The sequence below is a fragment of the Rhamphochromis longiceps genome, linkage group LG3, assembly GCF_057381845.1.
Source record: "Rhamphochromis longiceps isolate RC_006_pf linkage group LG3, R_longiceps_female_GT1.1, whole genome shotgun sequence".
NCBI lineage: Eukaryota > Metazoa > Chordata > Actinopteri > Cichliformes > Cichlidae > Rhamphochromis > Rhamphochromis longiceps.
The window spans coordinates 67,875,620-67,898,562 of NC_140559.1; the positions used below are offsets into that span (position 1 = coordinate 67,875,620).

Below are 22,943 nucleotides of genomic sequence, written 5' to 3' on the forward strand. Positions count from 1 at the left end.
TATGTAAGTCTACAAAGGAAATGATCCCACTGAAAATTGAAAAATTAAATTTGACTTAAATTTGGTGGCCTGTGGATAGAATTAATGGGTGATGCCTGAGAAGCTACTCCTTTGATATCTGTCTAAGGTCGCATGTTTCATTCTCAAGGCTTCCATAACAAATGTGGCCTTTGGCAAAGTTTATTGCAGCCTGCATATAGCATAGGTTCCCAGTAAATATTTGTTTATTGTTGTCTGCACAACACATGCTAGCCAGCACAGAATCACAGTAAAGGGAAGCCAATTCTGAAGACAGCCAGTCTCAAGTAAGGTGATTGGATGACAGTTCAGTTTGTTTGTTTTAAGTGTGAAAAGAAGCCTTTGTAACTACTTGATGTTTTTTATTATAAATTTTTTTCATTCACAAAATTAAGACATTTAGCAAAAGTATTTTACTTAAACACTTTAATATAATTTCCATCACAACCAATGATTTGTCTGTCTTGACGCATGCTCACTCATCCAAGTAAGTAAATCCCAAAAGCTGATTCAGTTCATCTGGACGTTTTCAGTGGGAGAAACGTTTCGTCACTCATCCAGGTGACTTCTTCAGTCTCAGCAGGTTTCCCCAATCTTATCAACAGTACATTTGCACAATGACTGAAACTAGCACAACTGAATGAACGATGGGCTGTGAGGTCCTTTCCTTGATCATCAATATGCAAATTGTCACGACCATTGATTAACAACCACTGATCAATGGCCATGAGTACCAATCACAGAGAGTTGGGGAATGGCTGCAATCACAGCATTGTAAGTCAAAGTTTTTGGCTTCGATCCTCAACCTGCTGGTGGGCAGCTCTGAACACCACATCCTGAACACCCTGGATTTTGTCGAGAAGGTGAGAGATGTCATTATGGAGGCAGATGAAACCATGGTCTCGTACGATGTTACATCTCTCTTCACTTGCATCCATTGAAGTGTTGGAGATAGTCCAACCTCAGCAACAGGACCACTCTCAGCATCGACCAAATAATAATAATAGTAATATCCATCCATCCATCTTCATCCGCTTTATCCGGGGCCGGGTCGCGGGGGCAGCAGCCTAAGCAAAGAGGCCCAGACCTCCCTCTCCCCAGCCACCTCCTCCAGCTTATCCAGGGGAATACCAAGGCGTTCCCAGGCCAGCCGAGAGATATAATCTCTCCAGCGTGTCCTGGGTCTGCCCCGGGGCCTCCTCCCGGTGGGACATGCCTGGAACACCTCACCCAGGAGGCGCCCAGGGGGCATCCTTGTCAGATGCCCGAACCACCTCAGCTGGCTCCTTTCGATGTGGAGCAGCAGCTGCTCTACTCTGAGCCCCTCCCGGATGGCCGAACTTCTCACCCTATCTCTAAGGGAGAGGCCAGCCACCCTTCGGAGGAAGCTCATTTCTGCCGCTTGTATCAGCGATCACGTTCTTTCGGTCACTACCCACAGCTCGTGGCCATAGGTGAGCGTAGGGACGTAGATCGACCGGTAAATTGAGAGCTTCGCTTTTACACTCAGCTCCCTCTTCACCACGACGGACCGGTGCAGCGTCCGCATTACTGCAGCTGCAGCCCCAATCCGTCTGTCGATCTCCGGCTCCCTTCTCCCATCACTCGCGAACAAGACCCCGAGATACTTGAACTCCTCCACTTGGGGCAGGAATTCATCCCCGACCCGGAGTGGGCACTCCACCCTTTTCCGGCTGAGAACCATGGCCTCAGATTTGGAGGTGCTGATCCTCATTCCCGCTGCTTCACACTCGGCTGCGAACCGTTCCAGTGCGAGCTGGAGGCCCTCACCCGATGAAGCCAACAGAACCACATCATCTGCAAAAATCAGAGATGAGATTCTGAGGCCACCAAAGCGAAAGCCCTCCGCCACTTGGCTGCGCCTAGAAATTCTGTCCATAAAAATTATGAACAGAACCGGAGACAAAGGGCAGCCCTGGCGGAGCCCATCACCCACCGGGAACGAGTCCGACTTATTGCCGGCAATGCGAACCAAGCTCTTGCAACGGTTGTATAGGGATCGAATGGCCCGTAGCAATGGGCCAGACACCCCATATTCCCGCAACACCTCCCACAGGACACCCTGAGGGACACGGTCGAATGCCTTCTCCAAGTCCACAAAACACATGTAGACTGGTTGGGCAAACTCCCATGCACCCTCAAGTATCCTGGAGAGGATAAAGAGCTGGTCCAGTGTTCCGCGACCAGGACGAAAACCGCATTGTTCCTCCTGTATCCGAGGTTCGACTAACGGACGAACTCTCCTTTCCAGCACCCTGGCATAGACTTTCCCAGGGAGGCTGAGGAGTGTGATCCCCCTGTAGTTGGAACACACCCTCCGGTCCCCCTTCTTAAAGATGGGGACCACCACCCCGGTCTGCCAGTCCACAGGTACTGCCCCTGATCTCCACGCAACATTGCAGAGGCGTGTCAACCAGGACAGCCCTACAACGTCCAGAGCCTTCAGGAACTCGGGGCGGACCTCATCAACACCAGGGGCTCTGCCACCAAGGAGTTGTTTAACTGCCTCAGTGACCTCGCCCCCGGAAATTGGCGGGTCATTCCCCTCATCCCCAGACTCTGCTTCCTCCTCGGAAGACGTGTCAGTGGGATTAAGGAGGTCCTCGAAGTATTCCTTCCACCGCCTGACAATTTTCTCAGTCGACGTCAGCAGCGCTCCGCCAGCACTATACACAGTGCAGGTAGAGCACCGCTTTCCCCTCCTGAGACGTCTGACGGTTTGCCAGAATCTCTTCGAGGCAGTCCGAAAGTCTTTTTCCATGGCCTCTCCGAACTCCTCCCACACCCGAGTTTTTGCTTCAGCCACTGCCCGAGCCGCATTCCGCTTGGCCTGTCGATACCTGTCGGCTGCCTCCGGAGTCCCACAGGCTAACCAAGCCCGATAGGAGTCCTTCTTCAGCCTGGTGGCTCCCTTCACCTCTGGTGTCCACCATTTGGTTCGGGGATTACCACCACGGCAGGCACCAACCACCTTGCGGCCGCAGCTCAATGCAGCAGCTTCGGCAATGGAGACGCTGAACATGGTCCATTCGGACTCAATGTCCCCAGTCTCCCTCGGAATGCTGTTGAAGCTCTGCCGGAGGTGTGCGTTGAAGATCTCGCGGACTGGAGCCTCTGCTAGACGTTCCCAGCACACCCTCACTACGCGTTTAGGTGCACCAGGTCTGTCCAGCGTCCTCCCCCGCCACCTGATCCAACTCACCACCAGGTGGTGATCAGTTGACAGCTCAGCCCCTCTCTTTACCCGAGTGTCCAGAACATATGGTCGCAGGTCTGCTGATACGATTACAAAATCGATCATCGACCTACGGCCTAGAGCGTCCTGGTGCCACGTGCACTTATGGACACTCTTATGTTCGAACAGGGTGTTCGTTATGGCGGTTAGCACAGAAGTCCAATAACAAAGCACCGCTCGGGTTCAGATCAGGGAGGCCGTTCCTCCCAATCACGCCCCTCCAGGTCTCGCTGTCGTTACCCACGTGAGCATTGAAGTCTCCCAGCAGGACAACAGAGTCTCCAGGTGGTAATAGTAATAATGAACTTTATTTATAAAGCACACTAACAAACCAAGGGTATACCAAGGTGCTTGACAAAATAAGGAGATGGAGATGGGAGGGAAAAGGGAAAGAGAAAGGACCTGGCATTTATCAATTATAAAACCATGACAATCATAATACATAAAAGTAGTTAACAAAGCATAAAGGATAAAAATGTATCAGCACACAGCAGATATTATCTAGGTGGAAAAGCAAGATCAAATAAATAAGTCTTTAACCGTGATTTACACAATGGCATAGAGTCAGATGCCCGGATAGCAACAGAAGGATTGTTCCATAAGACTGGAGCAGCTACACAAACGCACGGTCGCGTCAGCCGAGAACGAGGTTGCTCCAGAAGAAATTGGGTAGCAGATCTAAGTGCTCTGACAGGAGTGTGTAACTGAAGTGTGCTTGAATTGTGTCTTAATTCCACCTACTTCACATACAAGGGTCAGTACTACAGGCAGAAACATGGGCTCCCCAGTTTCACCCATCGTGGCCAATTTGTAAATGGAAGAAGTGGAAAAGAGGGCGTAAAAATAGTTTTGGCTTCTCTTCATTGGTTGCCAGTAAACTTTAAGTTTAATTTTAAAATGTGAGTTTAAACTTTTGGATGTCTACATGGCGAAAGTCCCCAGTATATCTTTGACCAGTTGAAACCTCATGCTGCTTCCCCAGCACTTAGGTCTTTAGGACAGAAGTTACAGTTGGTGGGGATCGGACTTTTCAGGCACCAAGGCTGTGGAACTCTCTTCTGTTGTCTTTACGCTGTGTCAACTCCATTGACTCCTTTAAAAAGCAGAAAGACATTTCTCTACATATGAGCTTTTAATTAACTTTTTCCTTTGGTTTATAATATTGTATATTATTTTAGTTATATTTCTGGTTTTATTGTGAAGGACTTTGTGATTTTTGTCTATGAAAAGTGCGAAATAAATAAATTTTACTTACTTACTTGCTATCCTACCCTGGAACAACAGCAAGTCATTGGTTCAGGTATGTGGATGGCACCTGGGTGAAAATCAAATCTCAGGAAGTTCCACAATTCACGGATCACATTAACTCAGTGGACCGACACATGAAATTCACCAGGGAGTATATGTGGAAGCCGCTGGTGGTGGAGCAGGTGTGGGCTGAACAGACTCCTCAGACCCTCCAGGATCGTGACACCCTGTCCCCTAGCAGAGGGGGCCGTAACATCCTTGAAAACGGCCTTTTTATATAATTCTGAAATGTACATTATTTTTCAGTTTTGGATAACCTTACCTTTTTTTTAGCCTCTGTCAGTTCACCACTTACCTTTGTACCATTTCAACTATTCATTGGACTTGAACGACTGGAATTGTAATAAATAACTGGAATAATTGAATTGTTCTAAAACCGGTAGAATTTTATGCATCCTTATTTTGTCAACTTGCTGATGTGGACTGTACCAATACAATTCTCAGGGGTGATTTCAACTGTTTATTATGCCCTATATTGGATAGGTATCCATCACAGGTAGCTCAGTCCAAACATGTTAATGCGCTTTTAAATACAACAAAGGAGTTTGATCTCTTGGCTGTATGTAGGCAACATAATCCCCTTGAACAGCAGCACACATTACATTGTCCGCCACATCTGTCAGTGTTCCAGACTGATTATATATTTGTATATATCTGACAAATAAACCCAACTGCCTATTAGCACAGCTATCAAGGAATGCTCTGGTAAAATCCTTTATTCCAGCCATAGTGGATGAGAATAGTCATCCACTATGATATCTATGGAAAAGTTAATTTATTTAAGAAATAAAAAAAACTTTTCCACAGATACCAGAGAATCAAGTTACTATTTTAGAATCTCCCATATAAGTGGACGAGATTGTTTCAGCACTTCAGTCAGGGAAATCTTTACTTCCTCAACTTGTTTCCAAGTTGCTTCCAAAGCACAATGTAATGACTTGCAAGTCATGGAAGAATTAAAACTGCTGGTGCAAACATTACACTAATAGCCATGAAAATAAGAACACTGCTCTTCCTTTTAGTCAATGAACCTTTTAGTCTAGTGACTCTACAACTGCCAAAGGTTAAGAGTGGGTGGGGCCTACCAAATTTAGACATGTTGGTTATTCAGGCCTGAACTCTCTCCTCCTGGGTGAGAGGTGGATGCAGTGCTGTGAAAACCCTTTCCCTCAATAAATTTCATAGGGAAACACCACCTCCTGTTAAAGGCAGTTTCCTGAATAAAAATGTGTTATGAGCATGGGGCAAACTAAGGACAATGTCTGAAAGTAGCTCAGTTAATATTCTTGTAACATTAGATGACCCAGAACTGTCATTGCAAAGTGTAGGATCAAACTTTACAAGTTGGCAAAGAGCAGGCATAAAAAGAATATATAATCTTTTTGATAACGGAAGCTTTAAAACACCCTGAAGTCTCAACATCACCTTTCAAGTAATGATTTCTATAAATACCTACAAATAATGTTCTTCTGAAAGCTGGCTCATGAGGACATTTCCACCAGAAACAGTCTGCTGGAAAGGTTTTTCTCTGAACCACAGAAAGCACAAACACTTTGTGACAAAGTTTTATTCTGACATATGTAGTTTGAACTTGGATAAACTTGAATGATGTTTGGGACAAAATGTTGCTGCTGCCCTTCAGAATCTCAATATGTAATAGATATAAAGAGTTACAATATAACATACTGCATAATCTTTATATTTCACCATATATTTACAGTAAGGATAAAACCAAACTGTCCTAAATGTTAGACTACAGTTGGAAGAAGGCTCCATTGTTTGTGGGAATCATTCTGACTTTCTGAAGAACAGTTTGTGCAAACATCAGTAAAACAATCACTCTCATTGCCTGTTTATGCCCTGTCCTTATCTTCAATGTCCTGCTGCTCTGTTGCATCTTAATTGCCCCTTGGGTATAAATAAAGTCTTTCTGATTCTGATAATGAGTAAACAGTGCCAGCAGATCCACTACTTTGTTTGCTTTGAAATGTTCCTAACTCTTTATGTTACGCAGTGAGGGGTGGTGAGGGAAACATCAGACTTCACTCTATCTTAATTAAAGTAATTGTTTTATTATCTCTTGCCAACATCATACACATGCAGACAGTAACTTTTCAAAATGGCTCCCAATCCATTTCCTGCTCCCTTTAAATACTCTAAAGACACACCTTAATACAGACTGGCCTATAAAAGAGCTGCAATTGAGGCAGGCTTCCTCTTTACTGGGAAAACAAGATGGCCACCACAAAGGTAACCTGCAACACTTTGTTACTCAAATGCTTCCCAACATTACTCACTACCCCCCCCCCCCCCCCCCCCCTTCTGGTCGACACATCTCCGGCAAACGGGAAAGATAGTCAGCAATAAGTAGTGATGGCCAAATGAAGCTTTCCGAAGCACTGAAGCTTGTATTGAAAAACGGTTCATTACTCGAAGCTTTTCAACACAGTCCTCTCTGGTGACATCTGGTGGTGAAAATTTTGAAGAGCAGCTTGAATCTGCAAAATAAAACGGACTGCTCAATTATCACTGCTCACTCAAGAGTGGAGTTCTCTCTGATATTGGGCCACCGTTCCGTTGCTTTGAACATGTAATTGGTTTTGTTTTCTCGATTGGGGGGCTGAAAAAAATGTAATGCGTATTTGCATAATACATTTTGATCAATAAACTTTCCCTATTTAAACATGCACTATGGTGTGGCCTTTCTTTGCTCATAACTCCTTGATGTTGGTAAATACAATAAGTGAGCAATATATATAATATACATATGATAATGCACAGCACATTATGGAGTATGCCCCTGCTGTGAAGTCCTGCCTCCATCTACTTGTCGTTTAATCACTGGACAGCTGGACAGGTTCATACAAAATATTAGATTAGACCAATTGTCCTATACATATTTTTGACCTAGGGGTGGGATTGATTGTGAACTGGAAAGGGAAAATGCTTAGGAAGCTGAGTACGGCTGCATCGTCACTGATTTGTAGAATCATTTTGATTCGATACAGGATCCGATTCAATTTGATTGGAATCTGGAAAGTTTTGCCTCAGTCAGAAATATTACAATTCTGGTCATGTATCAGTATATATCCATAATTTCGTATCTATTAAAAGAAAGCTTACACATGTGAGACTTAATTAGAGATGTAAACAGAGAGTTATGAAACCTGCAGCTGCAGAAGCCAGCGAAAAAAAAAGAGGAAAACACAGCGCGGACCCGACGACACACCAAAATCTGATTCTGACGCGTCGGGTCCGCGCTCTGTGTTCACGTTTGTATGCAGAATCCGTAAACCTGCTCCCAGTTACTGTTTTAGCTGCATGGTGTTTGACGACATGTTGTGAGGTTTAACCTGAGATGCTGGCGTTTCAGGCATAATAACGTTAATTTACAAATCGACACGGGATTTTAATGAATCAATATCACTTTATTCAATTTAGCATGGATTGTAATCAGAAAAGCGATAATCAAAACCCACCCCTAATCAAGAACTTGCAAAGTAAAAACATGATCTATGTAAGGTAGCCCTTTTGTTATTTACATTTAAAAAGAGGATTAGTGTTACTGTGCGCTGGCTGAGTCTGTTTCTTTTCTTAGAAATAGTTTCTCCTGCCCTGGAGAAAATCCACTTGCATGGAACAGAAGAGGCTGTGGAGTGCAGGAACTACACTGCAAGCTGGTAGATATGCAGGTATTCCTGGGTCCTGCAGACTATCACCTAAAAACAATAAACAAAATGATTTTCTAAACTGTGTAGCAATGTAATGTACGTATAGTGTCAAATACATTTTTGTAGTCTTCATTAGCTTTAATTCACATGGAAGTGTTCCTAAAGTCATATGCTGTAATGATATTTACATTATGAAAACATGATTTTGGACATTTCAAGTTTTTCACTTCGGCAGATAAAATGAATTGAGCAAAATCAACTCAAAATATTCCCACACGCCAGAACGTCCTCTCTTCCTCGCTGGCTCCATATCTGTCAGTGGAATGATCACCTCGTCGCTATCTGTCACCATCAACACACTCCACGAATCCCGTGGATGATTCACTTCCTTATATCCGTTTGAATCAGGTACCGAAGCAGTTACGTGCGTAATGAAGCTTCGGACGTCACTGGTCACGTGACTTTTGCCAAACGAAGCAAGCCTCGACACAGTGCTTCTGAACCAGTGTGTTGTTTTTTTCGACACACGCTCCGGAGCGTCAGCTTCAAGCGGGCCATCACTAGCAATAAGATTGTTCTTACCCGGACAATGCTGGACGGTGAACTGGTATGGCTGGAGGGCTAGGCACCAGCGCAGTATCCTCGCATTCTGATGTTGCTTGGAGTGCATCCACACCAGGGATCGGTGATCCGTCTGAAGAATAAATTCTCTTCCAAGGAGATAATATTTCAACGAATCAATTGCCCACTTAATTGCCAGTCCTTCTTTCTCTACTGTAGAATAGTTTTTTTTCCCTGTCAAACAGCTTCTTACTTAAGAAAAGCACAGGTTTTTCTTCACCAGCTTCTCCTTGAGCCAGCACTGCTCCAAGTCCAACATTAGAGGCATCTACCTGTACAACAAATGGTTCGGAAAAATCCGGGCTTTGCAAAACAGGGGCTTCAGAAATCTGTCTCTTTAAACATTGGAAGGCATGTTCACAGTCGTCATTCCACATCACTTTAGAAGCATGTTTTCTCGTGAGATCTGTAAGAGGGGCTGCCAAGGTTGAGAAATGGGGAATAAACCTCCGATACCAGCCAACCAAGCCCAGAAACGACCTCACTTGCTTTTTGGTTTTAGGTCTGGGAATTGTTCGTATAGCCTTTACCTTTTCAACTTGTGGCTTTATTTGTCCATGGCCAACAATGTATCCTAGATACCTCACCTCTTCTTGTGCCCAGGCACACTTGCTCACATTCAGAGTCAAACCAGCCTCCTGGATCTTTGCCAACACAACCTTTAGATGCTGCAGGTGTTCCTCCCAAGACTCACTGTAAATCACCACATCATCCAGGTAGGCAGCTGCAAACTTTGAACAACCATTAAGGACAATGTCCATCAACCTTTGAAAAGTTGCAGGTGCCCCATGAAGACCAAAGGGCAACACGGTGTACTGAAATAAGCCCATTCCTGGAATTTGGAAGGCTGTGTATTCTTTACAGGACGGCTCTAAGGGCACTTGCCAGTAACCCTTACACAAATCTAAGGTTGTAATGTATCTAGCCTTTCCTAGTCTTTCCAGTAGCTCATCAATCCGTGGCATCGGATACGAATCAAAACAGGAAGTACTATTTAGCTTTCTCATGTCTGAACAAAATCGTAGTTGAGGGGAGTCTTTCTTTGGAACAAGTACAATGGGGTTTGACCACTCACTCCTTGAGGGCTCAATCACTCCCAGTTCCAGCATCATCTGAACCTCCTTCCTCAATGGTTCCACCATCCGTTCTGGTATCCTGTAAGGCTTAAGACGAAGAGGTTTTGTGTCTTTCAAGATGATGTTATGTGTTATGACATTTGTTCGCCCCGGTGTGTCTAAGAACAAAGATGGAAAGGATTGCCTCACCTCGTTCAACTGTTGCCACTGATCTTCAGTCAGATGTTCAGGAGGGTCTTCAGATTTGGGTATGCCTCTGAATGGGCTCATCTCAGCTTCTCCAACCTCCAGAATGCCACTGTCTTCAGGCCGAACATCTTGTACCATCAGGATTTGCTTCACACCTGGTTCTGGGGCGTTTCTTTCATGATACTCTTTTAACAAGTTTACATGTAGCAGTTGCTTTGATTTGTGTTTCTCTGGACAAATGACCTCATATGTCACTGGGCCGGTTTTTCTGGCCACAGTATAAGGTCCTTGCCACTTAGCCAGCAACTTACTTGGTCCAGTAGGCAAAAGTACCAAAACTTTTTGACCAGTCTTTAGTTCTCTCTCACAGGCATGCTTGTCATACCATACCTTTTGCTTTTGCTGCGCCTTCTGCATATGGTCTCTAACCTGTTCTCTGTATGTTTCCAGTTTGTCTCTCATCTGCAATATGTAGGAAATGATGTTCATCGTCGAAGCCACTTCAGTAGACCCCGGTGCCACTCCAGCCATCCAGTTCTCTTTCAGCATATCCAGGGGGCCTCTAACCTGCCTTCCATAGAGCAGCTCAAAAGGGGAGAAACCAGTTGAAGCCTGTGGTACTTCTCTGTATGCAAACAACAGAAAAGGCAACCATTTATCCCAACCTTTGCCAGTATCATCAATAAACTTTCTCAACATTTGCTTTAATGTACCATTAAATCGTTCCACCAGACCGTCCGTTTCTGGATGGTAGGGAGTAGTTCGAATACCTTTTACACCAAGTTGGTCATAAAGAGACTTTATCAAATGTGACATAAAACTGGTACCCTGATCTGTCAGGATCTCCTTTGGAATGCCAACTCTGGAAAAAAGGTCTACTAAGCATCGAACAATGTGTTTGACCTGCAGAGAACGCAGTGGATAAACATCTGGATATCTTGTGGCATAATCACAAATGACTAATGCATATTTATGACCACTACTGCTCTTAGGTAAAGGACCTATGATATCCATAGCTATTCTCTCATAAGGTACATCCATTATTGGTAATGTTTGCAACGGGGCTCTGTCTGAAATTTTGGTAGGAGCCACTTTCTGACATTCATGACATGTTTTGCAGTAGTCAACCACATCTTTGTACAATCCTGGCCAGTAAAAACGTTGAGCAACACGATTGTAAGTCTTTGCCTGTCCTAAATGTCCTGACCATGGTACAGTGTGGCCCAAATGCAGGATTACTGATCGGTACTCTTTTGGTACAACAAGTCTGGGTTTCTCCATGTCCGCTAGATACAGAAGTTTATCCTTTATTATGAAAGGTTCTCCAGTTACACTTTTAAGCCCTACATCATTTTCTTTTCCATCATCCACGTTGCATGCTTTCTTAAAGAGAGGTTTTAAAGATGAATCATTTTCCTGTCTTTCTCTAAAATTATTGGGAAACTCCCACTGAAGATCAATAGGTGGAGACATTGGTAAGGTTGGTTCTGGAAAGTTTGCCCTACCACTGTTTTTATTTTTCTCCTGCCTACATTGTCGTTTTGTTTTCCTGAGTTTACTCCCTCCTTCAAATAAGTCTTCATCTACATCAGGCAGTGGTTCTAAACCCCTTTTCATTGAACGAGTGACAACAGCACAGGAATAGGCTTCAGAGTTATTATGAACCAAACTGTCTAAGATTGGTAAGTCTTCTCCCAAAATGACATCATATGCTAACTGATCCAACACTCCTACAGTTAACATAAATGCTTGGCCCTCAAGTTCAATAGTGACATCTGCTGTTGGATAATCTTTTTGACACCCATGAACACAAGTAATATTTACAGGTTTGTTAAAGTCAGGTAATACATTGCTCAACATAGAAGATTTAACCAAGGTTTGTGAGCTACCAGTGTCAGCAAGAGCCTTTACTGTTCGGCCATTTATTGAAACATCTACCACATGTTTATGTGGCACTAAACCATCACCAGTAAGTTCCCCCTCAAGACCTGTGGAGGGAACTACACACAACTCTACTGACTTTGGTTTTCTTAGGGGACATAAAGAAGCTTTATGACCAGGCTGCTGACAGTAATAGCAAATGAGGTTGTACCTTTGACTGCAATGTATAGGCTTCTTACCACCCCTAGTGTCCAAGCTTTCAACACTAGTCACCCCTGGAGGTTTTACCTCCCCAAACCTTGGTCTCCCCACAGTCATCTTTGACTTAGAAGGTTCACGATGAGCAGCTAGGTAACGTTCAGCCAGATCTGAATGGTTTCACCGATCTCTTCTTTGCTCCGACTGTCAGGACGCATCCATCGCTTATAGAGTCCCTTTATCCGATTGTAGGTTTCACGCACACTCTCTCCCATGGGTACACTGGTGCTCCGGAACCGGTATCTGTAGGTCTCCTCTGTTACATTAAACTTGGATAACACTGCAGCTTTAATGGCTTCATAAGAGTCAGACTGTTCTTCATCCATGCCAGCATAAGCTTCAAGGGCTTTTCCAGTCAATAAGGTGACCACTCTAGCTGCCCATTCAACTTGCGGCCATCCCCACGTTTTAGCTATGCGTTCAAATCGTACAAAAAAACTTTCAGGATCCTCACCTTCCCTGAAGTCAGGTATTCTTGGCTCACCCCCACGGTGTGTTTCTGCTCTCTGCACTGGAGCAGGTTGAACGACATGCATTTGAGACTGTGCAGGCAGTGGTTGAGATGGAGAAGGCAGCTCAGCTTGGTGCTCAGTGGCTCCGTGAGGTGGCTGCACAGCTGATAGTGGAGGCAGTTTCCCAGCCTCTTGCTTTGGACAAACAGCTGCTGTAGAAATGTCACTCTGGACAGAAGGTTGAAGTTCAGAATGTTCAACATGTTGCAGCCTTGGTATATTGTCACTCAGTTGTTTTATCTGTTCAAACAGTATTGCTTCTGTGCTTTTGGAATGCCGCATAAATTCTCTAATTTCATCAAAGATATCCGGTTCAGAAAGTTCTTTACTCACGACACCAACTGCAGTCTGCTTAGGTCGTACTACTGGTTCAAAATCATCCTCATTAGCCATTGCTCCTTCAGGTGGTGGATCTGGCTCAATTGTTTGTCCACCTTCTCTTTCTTCCATGTCAGCAAGGGGGTTTTTCCTTGTCCAACGGTTTCTTCCACGTCCTACACCCCTCATTCAGCGTGTTCGGTCCCTCATTCACAGGCGTAACCAAATCCCACTCCTGACACCAACTGTTACGCAGTGAGGGGTGGTGAGGGAAACATCAGACTTCACTCTATCTTAATTAAAGTAATTGTTTTATTATCTCTTGCCAACATCATACACATGCAGACAGTAACTTTTCAAAATGGCTCCCAATCCATTTCCTGCTCCCTTTAAATACTCTAAAGACACACCTTAATACAGACTGGCCTATAAAAGAGCTGCAATTGAGGCAGGCTTCCTCTTTACTGGGAAAACAAGATGACCACCACAAAGGTAACCTGCAACACTTTGTTACTCAAATGCTTCCCAACACTTTAATACAACACAAAGAAGTCATTCACACAAATGCTGGCAAGAAAAGTATTTTGATTAAGTGGGTCAGACATGAACCTCAGTCTATCTCCAACAATCATAAAGGTTTTTATGTCAATAAAATAAGGATATTATGTTGATATTTTCTGCAGAAATGGATGAAACCAGTGAAGTTCTGAGACTGAACTGTAACTTGGACTCACAAATATTTTGTAATGACCGAATAAAAGGTTGGATCCATGTGGGAAGGAGCTTTCTTCACTTTATTTTGGCCTGAAAACTGAAGGCTCTGCCTCCCATTCTACTTTTAAATACTCTAGGAACAACAAGTAGGCCTGCAGAGCGAGAGTGAAGTGCTCTAATAGGGTGATATGGTACTACAAGGTCATTAAGATAAGATGGGGCCTGATTATTTAAGACCTTGCATGTGAGGAGCAGGATTTTGAATTCACTTCTGGATTATATCAAATCTAACTTGATATCTGAGACTCGTGTATAAGTCAATTCTTTTTTTCAACTAAGAGATTAGTCATGAGCACTAAATCTAAAAAATTTACTTTAAGCTCTGACTTTATGAAGCTAAAGGGAACCAGTGGTTTGTTGGGATGTGCTGAGCTTTCTTCTGTTCCTGCTCCTGTGCGTGGGGTGTCCTGTTTCCAGCTCCGGGCAGGACTATCGGCTGATGTTGTTCCTGGAGGAAAGCCCGGTCCTCGTAGGACGAAGCATTTGGTGATGGCAGATACAGTCGGGCCATCGCTGCAGAGGAAAGGAGACCATCTAGCCAATCAAGATACCTGCCTTGCAGCTGTCAGGGGTGAGATGCAAACCAAGTTTAATGTTATTGGGAGTTTACTGGTATACTACGTATGATATTCTGATACCAGACTGACCTTTGTCATCCTTGTAGCACTGAGACAGATCATACAGACCAGTGGGACGCTACTGAAGGACGACATTCACAAGGTAAATGTGATTTAAAGTAACATAAGCGCTACAAAAGAGTGCCCAGCAGAGGGAGACACTTTCTACAGGCGTCTCCAACCATCCACAGATCAGCCTCTGCTGCAGCGAGTGGCACCGAGCCGCCCGCTTTGGAAGAAGATCCGTGTTTAAGCAGACGTGATGTTTGCAGTTCTTTAAGCAACGATTTCCTCCACCCACAGTGCATTTCTAATGATCCACATGAAATATCCCAACGTGTTCTAATATGTTCTTGTAGCCAGAAAAGAAATTATGTAACTTTATACACAAATTATAGTGATGCATGTTTACTTTTTTAAATAGAGAACGCCCATATCTGTGAAATTGTTGCTCAAAGTGCTGCCGAACATCATCTGTTTAAACCTTGTTCTTCTTTTAAAACTGAATTTTTCAGTGTACAGTTTAATGGATTCATGTGTGTTATTGTTTTAAACTAATTATTAACATTATGCATGATCATTTTACTTGACTAGCAGTTTGTTTTAAAAGATTAACATGGTTATTAATGTGTTATTAAATAGAAACAGGCCGTTTTCCTGCTTATTACACAGAACCTAGCGCAGGTAATAGAGTAGTAATAACATAGGAATTAGCACATTATTGCATTCTTGTTACCCTGCAGTTCCCACATCATTAGCTTCAGTTTGTGGACCATTATTATCCAATTGCATCAGTTTCAGTGTAATATTACTCGGCTGTAACTGTAAGTGGTGTGGTTAGCGTCGACGTGTAGTTACATGTCTCAGCAGGTCCACGTCAGGTTGTGGCGTAGGGTTAAAATGGGATACTGATTACAAGTTATGATGTAGTAAGACACGTTTCCCATCTTGTGATGATCTGCAGCTGTAAAGTAAAATGCTTTTGTTTGTTTTTTCCATCATTTAGCATTTTTGGTGTATTGCAGGAGAGACTCTTCATTTTATTGTTTTTAATAACGAACGATTACACTGTTGTGTCCTGTCGATTCCTTCAAGCGGCTCCATGAGGTGGTTCTGCCACTGTGTGTGCGCCTGCAGCAGCAGCAGTCTTGCAGCAGCAATGCATGTGAATCTGCAGGGAGCGCGAGTGGGCAGTACAGCAGTGCTCTGACTCGACGAGAACTGTACAGGTACGATCTTCATGTTAGCGATGAGCCACACATTAGTGTTTCAATAGTGTTACGGTGCTCCTCCTGCTTTTTGTTCAGGTTGAGTTTAAATGTTCCACTGTTGACTGAAGGAATGTCCACACAGTGCTTTATTCAGACTGGACCCAGTCTGACACCACCCTAGCACCAGCACCACTGTGGGCCCCGAACTGGTCTATGTTCTGTAGATGCAAAAGTTCACTTTAGCTTCGTGTTGGACTGAAGGAGCTGTTTCACTTGTATGAATTTGAAGGTTATTGCTGGCCCTGGTCCTGGTCCCCTCACCCTGTTGGCCCCCACCTCTGACCTGTGCTGTGTCAATCCTCAGTAACGGGCGCACCGACAGGTATGCGTGTGGGCCCAAGTGGGATTCCCGAGTATACAGTGTTTTTAGCTTGTGTGTATAATTCGTTCGATAGTCTTTATGGCAATGGGGCCGCGTTCGTTCGGTTGATAATCTAGATCCTGGGTTATGTTCGCAGGCTATAGTCCCTCTAGACTGTTTGGGTTTAAATTTGGGGTTGACAAAGCTGAATTTGCATCTAAAACCGTGTGTTTGGGTTTTGCAGAGCGAGACACGTGCTCTGTATGGTGTGTTGAGTGTGAGGGAGAAGTGTCTCCCAGAGCAGAGTGAAGCAGACTGACAGAAGAAGGAGGGGCAGGCAGCCCGACTCAGAGGGGAGGAGCTGAGTGAGGTGGAGGAGCTGGGAGAGGCAGTCTGTGTGACCGCAGGGGAAAGTGTCTAAAACAGAGAGCAAAACAACAGGGGTAAAAAACTACAGCAGAACAGGAGGAATTGGGAAAGAAGGCACAGGATTATTTAAATTAGCAACAAGGGGAAATGTGTTTAAAATTAGAGAAGCAGAGTGTCAAATAATTAGGGATGAAATGATATTAAATAAATCTTTTAATACAGGTGACCACGGACCTGGTCCTCCACAAGCACATCGGCCAGAGTAAAATGATAGATTAACATAATTGGAACCACAAAGAGGCCACGTTTGGCTGAAAATTTCACATCTCCACCTCCACGTAGAAGCTTCGAGGACGGTCAATCTCTCCCTGAAGACTAAAGTGCATTAAAATTGAGTTGAAAGGTATGGCTGATGGACTTGTGGAGGTTGAGAAAGTGTCCAGACTATCGCAATAAAAAGACAGGACATACACACACATTCAAACAGAGAGACATCAAATGCTTTTTGTAGAGAAATTTGAATCCACAGCTCCACGGCATACGCAGACATTGAACTGCCTACTAACCCACACATGCAATAAAATCAGCTTGCGCTTATGAACACGTCAATTCTTTTCAGCAATATTAAAGCAGGGAAACTTAACACACACTAAATGCTGAGTTTATCCACTGCTGACAAACAACCTCTCCGGGCTGCAGGACAACAGCTTAACTTTCACAAAGCAAGAGACTGGAATGACCAACCAGTGATGAAACAATAAATTTAGTGGTTAGGATTATGAGATGTTTTCTGCTGATTGAGCAACACAAGTGATTACTGTATGAAGAAAATTCTATTTTGGTAATATTTAAATTATGAATTTCCGTTGTCCTGTGAACTTGGTGAGGTATGAGTTGGTTATATTCTTTTTTTAAAAAATAACAAGGGAGGAGAGAAGGCTGACACAGGGCCCGGCAGCTGGACCCACAACAATAACCTGAAAATGTCAACGGTGCTGCAGGAAAGCGATCTCACACAGACGGAGACGGAGGGTGCTAAACCAAAGGCCAGTTTCACAACACGGGGGAAATTCCCAGTGACGTGACGCCCATTAAACCCGGATGAAAAGTGAGGCCGAGCAAAAGAATGCTGACCTTGATAACTCTGCATTAACACTGTGCAGGGCAGTGACGGACATCAGATCTACAAACTGAGCCAACAAACATCCAGATGGTGAATTAGAGCACACAATCTGCCTTAGATTAAATTCTGACTCTCACCAAAGGCAATACAACTTTCAGGAGGAGGAAGGAGTAACACATCTATACAGACTCATCAGACCTGACAAATGAATGCTCTAACAGGGGAGTCATTACCATCATTTGACAGACGATGACATTAAAACAAAAGGCAGGAGCCTACAAGATCAGTGAGATGGAGAAATAAACAACACAGAATAGTGGACGCTGGAAAGTATGTGGCGAGAGATCAAGTTGCCCTAACAAAACCTGGTCAACTATCGTTAAAACAACCACATGGTCCTTCACATGAGAGCAGAAACAGACTCAGAAGAACATGGAAGGCCTGTACGTTGCACCCACACATGGAAGAGATGCGGAAAACTGTGAGGGAATGCAACACCTGTGACACCCTGCAGAGAAAAGACGCAAACCCAGTCATGAAATGGCACATTTGACAGTCCAGACTAGGATGGCGTTGGACATCCACTTCTCTTCTTCTTCTTGTCCTTTAGTGGGCAACCAGCGGCGGTGGTCGGCCACGCAACCAGTACGCTGCTGTAGGTGCCGCAGGTTCTCTTGCTTGACCAACGATTATCTTCCATGCTTTTCGATCTAAGGCGATGGTTCTTGCCTGCTCGAGGTCAAGTCGAAGGGCCTTCAAATCATCCTGGATTTGTTTCATCCATGTCTTTTTTGGTGCATTTCGATGCACCCTCCAATCGGTGGGGCGGGTCAACCAGAGTAGGCCATGGGGTAGCGGCTCTGGTCCATTCGACAAATGTGGCCAAACCAACGGAGTCGGCGGCGCTGGATTAGGTCGCCGATCGTCGGTTGGCTGCCGCAGCTGGTGAGGATGGTGTCATTCGAATGACGGTCGCGAAGGGAAACGCAGAGAACGCATCTAAGGCAACGCATTTAAAGTAGAATGATCAGGGTTCGGTAAAGGCGGATCTTTGTCGCCAATGAGATGTTGTTCTTCTTCCAAACGCACCAGCGCAGGGAAGTGAACGCTGCCGCCGCCTGCCCACTTCTGGAGCGTATCTCCACTGATGATGCCACTTTCTTCTCCTCGACGAGGGACCCCAGATATTTAAATTGTTGGACTTGTTTGATCTGCACACCGTCGAGGTGGACGATCGCTGGTGAGCTGTTGGTGGTCAGGACTTTGGTCTTCTCGGCGTTAATCTTGAGGCCGTACGATGTGGAAGTGAGTCGCCTCGGTGTCATCTTCGGCAAAAATGGCGCTATCGTCAGTTGGACATCCTCAGGGTGGAAAAAGGGTTGGTGTGACCAAGGTGTGGTCTGGCTTGTTGTATGTACATTTCAAAATGATACAGCTCTGGATGGGCCAGTTACCAGGGCATGGAAGGATGACAGACAAATGAGGAGAAGGAATTTTCCTCTGGGTGAGTGGTTGACTGAAGCATGCAGAAAATAAAACTATTATTTTATCATTGACTGGTAACTGATTCATAATTGGCCACAATCACAGCTGTATTGACTTGTTGTGGACAAGGTCTATTTCATGTTAAAGGACTCTATTTAACAGATTGAAAAACAGTGACACTAAGAAAAGAAGATGCAGTGCTGCACTATCAGATGCCAGTGACGGTGGGGCTCAGTGATGAATCAGCTGAGCTGGACTCATGGCTGAATCAGGACATAAATCCCCTGCTGTGATCAGTGAGGGAAGGACAGTGGGGGAAAAACAGAGTTGCAAATGTGAAGTTCATGTTAACACACGGGTTTTGTTTGCAGGCAGTTCTGCGGATGCAGGCTCTGGGCGGAGCCAGGAGTTCAACAGGTTTAGGATGATAACTAAATTGATTTAACACAGGGTAGCAGAGCTGGAGCAACGACACTCGAGAGGAGAATTTCTGATGTTTTGTGAAAGATGATGTTACGAATGTTTTCTTTTAATTTACTAGTTCCGATGAATTGACACATGGAAGTGTGTCAAAAAAGGGGGAATTTCATGTTTAACATGACACAGTTTTTCCTGGGATCATTTTTGTGACTTTATTTGTGTGTTTAACAATTTTGATCACACTTGCCTGAGAAAAAGTAGATAAGAGGGGACCATCTCTAGTGGAAAGTTACTGAGACACTGTTGTTTAGACTAGAATGAGAGAGCTTCTGTAATAAAACTGTTACACCACCATTTTGAGATCCGCGGCAGTGTGTCATGCAGGACGCATCTCCCTTCTAGAAATAATGTGAAATAGTCGGGCTATATAAATGTGAAATAAAGTGTTAAATGGTCTGCTGAGCAGTGTTTTTGCCTTTCACAGGACCAGCAGATTTAAGGAAAGAGGGAAAAAATGGAGACAGGAAATGATGTCATGAAGAGCAACAGCAGGTGGTGCAGCATGAAGAATAAAAAGGTTTATCAGTGTAATCAAGGCCACTGATATCCATGACACGCTTCATGGAAACAAAGTTGTTGCTTTCAGCAGTGTCCTGTTGAGAAAGTAGGTCAGAGTAGAAAGACAGACGCCCTCTACTGGTAAGATCAAACTTTCCCTTCATAAAGTAAACAGCTGGGGCTGGATCAGGTGACCCTGATTATGCTGCAGTGGCCTTATATGCAAAATATACATGAATTTCTCACAAAAAGCCTGATTTTCTAATGTGATCGTCACAGTCTGAGCTCCAGATTATCTCAGCAGCTCAGTCATATATTTGTACAAATGCACATGAAGTATTACTACACAGTCTCTGTTAGAAATGTGTTTTTCTCCTATATATGATAAATAAAGAGAGTATTACAAGGAAACTGAAGCTTTTTGTCTGTATCAGCAGGAATCAGCAGCTGAGCCTGCAGAGGACGCCAGCGCGAGCGATAACCAACTGCCCAGCTGTGAGGACGAACCGCTCGAAGCTCTTCAAGCAGGAGACTCGACAGCAGTGGCAGACTCTGAAAACGCAACAGAAAAAATAAAGAACAAAACTAAAGAGGACGTGACAGACGTCCAATAGGAATAAAGAGAAAGCTTGATGTAAATATTAGCCTGTAGAAGGCAAACCAGTAGTGACCCTTGATGACTGCTTAGATATTGTTATTTCAATAATAATTTGTTTCTTTGTTTAATGCAGTTTGATGAAAAGTTCAAATACAGTGTAAAAGTAGTGAGCCTCGCCTCGTTTCTTTCCATTTTCCAAGGAGTCAAACTTTTCTTTTCTTTTTTTAATCTTTTTCCTTTGGCTGCTTTTTCTCTCACTCTTCAGTTTAGACCTTCTACCCGATAATTTCCTGAGGAATCTGGTTTGTTTACTTGGCCACATAACATTGACTAAGAATTCATTCAAGCCTCAAAAAGCTCCATACTCCAGGGATGAATCAGTTATTGAAACCGTAGCCTCCTTTGATGCGGTCTCACTTGTGTACAGCTGCAGCAGTGGAGACTGTCAGGAAACTGAACCAGCTCCAGTGATACTTGCACACTGATAGGCCGCTGCCTCAACATGTTTTAAATACAACGAGGGCCATGGACGGAGTGGAAGTAGGGCTCTTGGCTCCTTCATAGTGAGAGCACTAAGCCACAGGCACAGATATGTGGATAACACCTGGGTCAAAATCAACATGCAAGACGTAAAAGTTCACATCAACTTTGTTCTTCTGCTGTTTAAAAAAAAGTAACAAAGTTGAAAAACTCCAGTTTTCACTGATTTCTTTGTCTTTTTTCATTTTCAGTATGTTTCTTATTCTTATTATTCCAACACATCTGCCTTCAACCTTTAGGAAGCACACAGTGTCTGATGTTTTATTTTAATTTCACTAAAACATTCTAATAAATAATTTCTAAAAATTGCTGTAACTGAAAGTGTGAAAGACTTCGGGGCTGGGCTGATGCTTCAAGATCCTAACGACGTCCCTGATGTGTGATCAGGCTGCTGCTGTTACCTCAGTGAACTGTTGTCTTCTTTGGAAATCACAAACTGACACAACTGCAACTTCACAATGCCGAACTTAGCAAAGTGTGAGGAAAAACCCCAGAACAAGACAGACGGATGTTTTCCTCGCAGCTGTTTGGAGATGATTAAAATATTCTGCAGCAGCTCCTTTTTCAGCGTCTGCCAACAGCTTCAAATATTTAGCAGCATGATATCAACTATTTAGATTGTCTGCAGTAGATACTACACCCTCAATACCCAAGAATCACCTTCAGCAACTGGAAACAGCTGTGAAAGCTTTGTCGACAGCTTACACTGTTACTAAAACTGGAAGATTTAATGGAAAGTTACCATATTGTGTTCATTTCAGTAACTGTGTACAAGTGGTGAGAAAAATAGTTATCAGTTACTTTGATTGCTTCATTGCACATTTTGCTGTCAGTGTTTGTGTCCAGTTGTTCCCTGAAGGGTCAGTGTACATCAGGACTCTATACAACAAGTAGGCCTGCAGAGCGAGAGCGAAGTGCTCTAATAGGGTGATATGGTACTACAAGGTCATTAAGATAAGATGGGGCCTGATTATTTAAGACCTTGTATGTGAGGAGCAGGATTTTGAATTCTGGATTTAACAGGAAGCCAATGAATGCTGCAGTGGCCTTATATGCAATATATACATGAATTGCTGCAGCATTTTGGATTAACTGAAGGCTTTTCAGTGAGTTTTTTGGACATCCTGATAATAATGAATTACAGTCATCCAGCCTGGAAGTAATAAATGCATGAACTAGCTTTTCAGCGTCACTCTGAGACAGGATATTTCTAATTTTAGAGATGTTGCACAAATGGAAGAAAGTAGTCTTACATATTTGTTTAATATGTGTGTTGAAGGACATGTCCTGGTCAAAAATGACTCCAAGGTTCCTCACAGCGTTACTGGAGGCCAAGGTAATGCCATCCAGAGTAAGAATCTGCTTAGATACCATATTTCTATGATTTTTGCTGCTCTGTGTTGGTACAGGGCATTGACGATGATACCAGTGGGTGGATTATATTCTCAGAAAGACATCTACTGTGAAAAGGTCTACTCTCCACTGCTGTGTAATCAATTATTGTAAATGTAAAAGTTATCAGGAAATGATCAGACAGCAGAGGGTTTTCAGGAAACACTGTTAAATGTTCAGTTTCTATGCATATGTTAAAACAAGATCTAGAGTGTGATGATGTTGAACATCCTTCCTGTGGTATGAGGGAGTGAGTCTCACTATTTTTAAATATACTGACCACAGAAGCAGAAAAGTGCTCGTCTCATGCAGAAAGGCTGAGAGAATAAATGAGTGTAGAGAGAGAGAGCAAATAAAAGGAGCTCTGCAGGCTGCAGATAGTGCAGG

At 43.8% G+C, this 22,943-nt stretch overlaps 1 protein-coding gene across 1 annotated transcript; it reads left to right on the top strand.

The window, feature by feature from the left end:
- The first annotated feature begins 14,197 nt into the window (after nucleotides 1-14,197).
- Nucleotides 14,198-16,390, top strand: LOC146676509 (proline-, glutamic acid- and leucine-rich protein 1-like). The gene is made up of 5 exons (XM_085401192.1): nucleotides 14,198-14,453; nucleotides 14,547-14,602; nucleotides 15,595-15,728; nucleotides 16,000-16,123; nucleotides 16,316-16,390. The coding sequence occupies exons 1-5, from the start codon at nucleotides 14,213-14,215 to the stop codon at nucleotides 16,388-16,390; spliced, it is 630 nt and encodes a 209-aa protein (XP_085257318.1). The 5' UTR covers nucleotides 14,198-14,212.
- The last annotated feature ends 6,553 nt before the right edge of the window (nucleotides 16,391-22,943 follow it).